At 29.9% G+C, this 5,892-nt stretch overlaps 1 protein-coding gene across 1 annotated transcript; it reads left to right on the top strand.

The window, feature by feature from the left end:
- Positions 1-847: 847 nt before the first annotated feature.
- On the top strand, positions 848-5,127 carry LOC119674544 (pickpocket protein 19-like). The gene is made up of 7 exons (XM_038085688.1): positions 848-1,116; positions 1,200-1,734; positions 3,515-3,637; positions 3,690-3,839; positions 3,911-4,052; positions 4,797-4,935; positions 5,001-5,127. The coding sequence occupies exons 1-7, from the start codon at positions 848-850 to the stop codon at positions 5,125-5,127; spliced, it is 1,485 nt and encodes a 494-aa protein (XP_037941616.1).
- The last annotated feature ends 765 nt before the right edge of the window (positions 5,128-5,892 follow it).

Raw genomic sequence — 5,892 nt, 5'->3', positions numbered from 1 at the left:
AGTTTGGAATTCGTTAGTAGAACAGCTGCACTATTTTTAGAAAATACTCGGAACACGAAAAGTGATAAACAAATAGTTCGGCAGCGATTTAAATCAAAATAATACTGATATCTTATAATGGAGAGTATGACTTTCTATTTTGTGAGCTATATATTAGTGTTTACATCGCTTTGTAATTAAAAACAAGAAATATCTCCAAGACCACTGATGATGGGTGTTTGGCAATAATCGAAAAAGCTGTATAGTCGGCCAAAAACTCAATTAATTAAAATAATATTAAAAAGAATTTTTGTTGTTGTAGTTCACTACTGTTCCAAAAACCTCTTTATATAAAAGATTTAATGAAAGCTAACATTCAACTCTTATTTATCACAAAAAATACCATTTTAAGAATTTGTGTAGTTGCAGTTTTTATATAAAAAGGTGAGGGGCTGGTGTTAATACTAAAGAACTAAGACTATATATACTATTAGTATAATAAGCCCCCTTAATTTCATTTCTGGGTTACACACATGATAATAGCACAAGGAATGTTAAACACAACTTACTGCAGAATCGGTTCTATAGTTTTATGCAAGCTATAAAATGGGACCATCTATGAAATACAAGAGAAGCGATGACAGCTAAGATATTTAAGATATTTAACTAAGAAAATCAAACAAGAATAAAGCAATTAGGAAGTTTATTTTTTATAAATAACATTACGTGATTTTTGGTTTCATAATCAGAAAGAAATCCAATCATTTTTGGTAGCTTCTAGTGAAAATAAAATTTGATTAATGGTGCAGTATTATACACGTATTTGTTAAATAAATACAGCACTTAATTATTCATTTAACACTATTTAATGGCTGATTCCTTTTGGATTATGCTTAAAATGAAAGTGTCATCAAACGTGAACGCACCTCAAAGCCACTCATACATGGCGCATCTGAATGAACTGCAACTCTTCAAGAACCAAGCGTACAAGAGAAATAAATTGCAAACTTTTGAAGCAAAAAAATCAAAAGTTTCAATAAAAAAAATATTGGCACATCTTGGAAAAGAATATTGTGATATTTCATCTCTACACTGTGTACATTATTTGACTGACGATGGAGTGCAGAAATTTGAAAAGTAATTAAAAGTCTATAAACTTCTATATAACATATTATATCATATATAAAGTTGAACTTTCTCTAATTTTGGGTAATCCACAGAGCAATTTGGTTTCTTATACTTGTGGCAACATCTATAGGTGCTATATTAACTTACTTTGAACTGGCCGATTTATATTACACACAGCGAATACAGACAACTATTATGAATTCGGTCCATCCAATATTCTACATCTCATTTCCATCAATTGCCATTTGCGCCCGTAATCGCATTAACTATGAACGTCTAAGTGCGGCTCGCTCGCTTTTCCTGCCTTCCAATGTTTCTAAGGAGAGCATAGATGTTTTCAATACATTTTTTGAACACTTTGAAGATTTGAGATTTAATAAAATTTCTCATTTGGCGAGACTCTTCAACAACGCAACCACTGAAAAGCAACTATCGCTTATAAAAGATGTTAATGTTCTGGAAGTCGTAAACTTTCTCTCCTTTACTTGCGAGGAATTATTTTCAGATAAGTGTTATTGGCGTCGAAAGTCATATAATTGTTGTGATTTATTTACCATGGAGCGAACCGAAGTTGGATTTTGTCAAGTTTTTAATTCAGTAATTGATAAAGGTAAAAAGGAAAGAAAGGTAAGCTCAAATAGATACTTAAACAGAACTTAAATTCTTCTTCCAATTTAGCTGTGCTTAAACGTAAGAAAAGGGTAAAGACAGGTTAAAGGTTAAAGAATAGGTTAAGATAAGTTGTGAAACTGTTTACAATATAATAATTAATTATTATTGATATTTCTCTAATTGGAGTATTATAAATTTTACTAATACTCGTACCACTCGTACCACAGTACTTGAGGGAATAAGCCGTAGATACGAAGATTTACATAGGTAACTCTGACTCACTGAAGTTATGGGCAACGCGTTTGACCGATTTATTTTATGTAGTAGAAATAGTTAATTATTCTAGTACTATGTTGCAGTTAGACCACAGCGTATCTAATAGATATAACGTAAACAGGCAGTAGTAATCAAGGGAAAATAAAAATATAGAATGAGAAACCTGACGAGACCCGAAGAGAACGAAAAGAAAAGTTTCAGAAATATACATATATAGATATGAATATATTTATTTTCTTATTATTATTTAACTTTTTATTCTATTATTTTTGTGAAGTGTGATTAATTTAAAATCATAACAGTATTATCTAGTGAAAAACTATATAATTTAATGATCAAGAATCAGTAGAAGATTCCAGAGAGATAACGTTCACAGAATGCTTGATATATGAAAATTGCTTTCCAGAGAATTATAAATAAAAAAAAGAAACTGAAAAGGCATCATCACTGAATAAAAATCAGCTAATATTGTAATAATTGTAGTAGTTTCAGTTAGTTTTACGTTAGATAATCGAACTGATTTTTAAAAATTTTGAGAATCTTGATAAACTTCAAGACCTCACACTAAACAACAATTTAAGCTTCGCCAAAGTTTCCAGGTGGTTTTAAACTTCAAGTTTTTCTATTACATGATAGCGCAATGGGCCCATAGGCCTAATTAGATCCCCTTTGGATCGCCGGTATAACCTAACCTAATCTAACTACTTAACCAGTTCAACCAGTCAGTTAAATCGTGTTTCATCGTTAATTGCTTTTGTTATTATGAAAGACATATAGCAAATTTTGCCAATTTTTTGGTAGCGGTGCTAATGAAGTTATGGCTATCAAACATATAATAATGGCCATGCTTTTATATAGTTTTTAAAGCCATTCTGTAGCTCATATTTCAAATGGCATGCGTATATTCTTCACGTGTGAGGTTGTTATCGTTCCAATGAAAAAAAAATAAGTTAAATTTACAAAATTTGTTCGTTTTCAAATTCTAATCGATTAGAAAACCAAATACATGAATTTTACAATTACTTATACAGTATGTCATTTAGCTCGTTTTGGATTTACTGTGTTAAAGTTTCTGAAAAGTCGCTGCCTTTATGTGGACTATCTTATATGAGTACGGGAAATATACTGAAATAGACCCCTGTTTTAATGGTTTATTAATAATTTTTTTGTGACTCCAAAATCAAGAGATATCTTCATGGTGAACAGTGTTACCACACTTTTTAACCTGTAATTAATTTAATTCAGCTGTAATTAATTTAAATGGTTTGGGTTATTCTTGCCTATAAAAATTAATAAAACAAATTTTTAAATAATAATAATGACTCAGTTTGTTTTTATATAAACTGGAATTTGTAATTTTTTTTAAAATGTTTAATAATCAAAATTGATCAGCGTGCTCTTATCAAGTGTTATATGTATAGATGTATAGATTATCAAATTAATTAAAAATATAAGTACGTGTTGAAGTAGACTGTAGATTAATAAAATAATATTCATTATCAAATGCAATATATTTTAGAAAAATGATAAATACTATCCATACCATAATGCTGAGTCTGGAGAAAGTTCCGGTTTAGAAGTGGATATTATATTGGATGAAGCAAAAATGAGACCGGGCTTCAACGCTACCAATGGTGTTTATGTAAGAAATATCTTATATGATAAGTATACAGTTTCATATGAATTAATTTTAGATAATGATCAAACAACCTGAACAATGGCACAATGATGCGAGATTCATAAATTTCAATACATATACAAAAATTGCTATAACAGCACAGCTAACCGAAACGGAACAAAGAGCTCGAGTTGTTCCAGTAGAGGAGAGAAAATGTTTCTTTGAAGTAGTGTTTTATCAAATATAGTATTTTGGTATATTAAAATGTCGTTTCTGTTTATACTTTATTCATGCTAGGATGAATCTCATCATCCCTTGTATAAGAAAATACCGGAATTACTTTATTGGAGAGGTAATTGCCGCACACGTTGTCATCAGGAATACGTAGTTAAATATTGCAATTGCAGTCTTAGTGTATTTTTTCCAAAATCCAAACAAGGTAAATGTAATAATTACTTCTGTGTGGATAGCTTACCAATATTACATACATATATAATACATGAATTCTTCATTGAGAAACATTTTAAAATTACTTCTAAAAACTAATCAATGATGTTATAAGTTCAGGCACAGACAATAAAATTGGGTGATGTAAGTCTCCCCATGCTATCACAATAGGCCACAAACTTACGTGAGTTCAAATTGCTTCCAATAATGAAGCGCTACAATTATGTTTTTAATGTTTTTTTTACCTTGTTTTACCCCGGGACTAAGTAGTATTACTTCAAGGTAGTACATCTGCTAGTCATTCAACTAGCCTTGTATTTTGTCTTGATGTAATACATTTGCTTGCTCTAGCTGCCTTCTGTCGAGATCTTTTTTTTTCAATCAGAGGATCTTTTCAGCAAAAAGTGCTCTACGTTCTTGAGCAGAAAACACCAACTTGCGCCGCTAGCACTTCTCGTTCGGGTACCCACTTATTGCACTCAAAGAATGTGTGCTCTGTAGCATCATGCTCAGCTCCGCAATAATGTTTATAATAATAAAAATTATTACCTTATGTTGATTATTTATACAAAAAAACAATCACAGCCAACATTTTTTTTATAAAATATCGAATAGATAATTTCACGGACTGCAGAGCCACGGACTTCAAATGTATCTATACCCACAATAGTAAGTAGATTTAATTAATTTCAATCATTTTATCTGGTGTTTAACTTTATGTCATTTAATATTGTAGATATATTTAGCTCAGAGCATCACGTATTTGAAAGTGAATATATCGATGATGTAAATACTGAATCTATGATCTGTAATTGTCTCAATAGCTGCAATCAGTTGATCTTCGACTATTATTTTACCAGCGTACCACTGGAAGGGTAAGCAATAAGTTCTAATTAATATTAAAAAAATGTACTAATCAAATTAAATGTCTATCTTTTAGAATCAATGGCAGTGACAAAGTTAAAATGATCCACCTTGACATTCACTATCAAACAGCAAATATCATCAAGTATAGCACAAGAATGCGCTTTACATTTGTGGAATTATTAGGTACGTTAAAGTATTAATATATTTGTAGTTACATAAATATATCTCTATATCATCAATAGCAAAAAGATCAAACACACCGATGTCTTTGACTAAAATTTTATTTTTACGAATTTATGCTAAGACTAACTGATTGAGAGTTTCATAAGTTTTATCAGTTTATATCTTTACCCAACCAAAATTATATATAGCTTGAGTTCTTAAAAAATAGATTATAGCATTTGTAATTAAGAAAAGAACAAATGAACATGTAATTTTTGTTTTTAATAACTTAATTATTGGTTTTCAAAAGTTTGACTCTCCGCTGTAATGGGCTATATAGACTAGGCATTTCAATTCTAATTTTAAGCACATAATAGAAATTTGGATAGGGTATAACAATGTCATATATTAAACAACCATGTCTCTCACGCATAAGTTTCATCACATAAAAAATTTTTTGCTGTTTTGATATACCAGATATCGTCTAATATCGATAATATGTGACTAATGTTGAGTATGAATCTAGAGAGATTGTATATTTGGGACACTCAAATTATTATCAATAAGCAATTGTTCTTATATAAAAATTGAATATACACTCCTTTTTAATCAACAATCTAGCATATTTGTGGTTTTATAATCAAATTTCTATATAAAACATATAACTGAACCAGTAAATGTGATGAAACACTATACGATTGTGAATATGTTAGAATTGATGTACAATTCATGTAGAAACTCTATAGTGACATACTGACATAGCATACATACTATTATATAAAAATGTATTTAGCCAGGTCAAG

This window comes from Teleopsis dalmanni, chromosome 2, assembly GCF_002237135.1.
Source record: "Teleopsis dalmanni isolate 2A chromosome 2, ASM223713v2, whole genome shotgun sequence".
Taxonomy (NCBI): domain Eukaryota; kingdom Metazoa; phylum Arthropoda; class Insecta; order Diptera; family Diopsidae; genus Teleopsis; species Teleopsis dalmanni.
The sequence above is the reverse complement of the archived record's forward strand: the minus strand, read 5'-3'. Positions and strand labels throughout refer to the sequence as shown.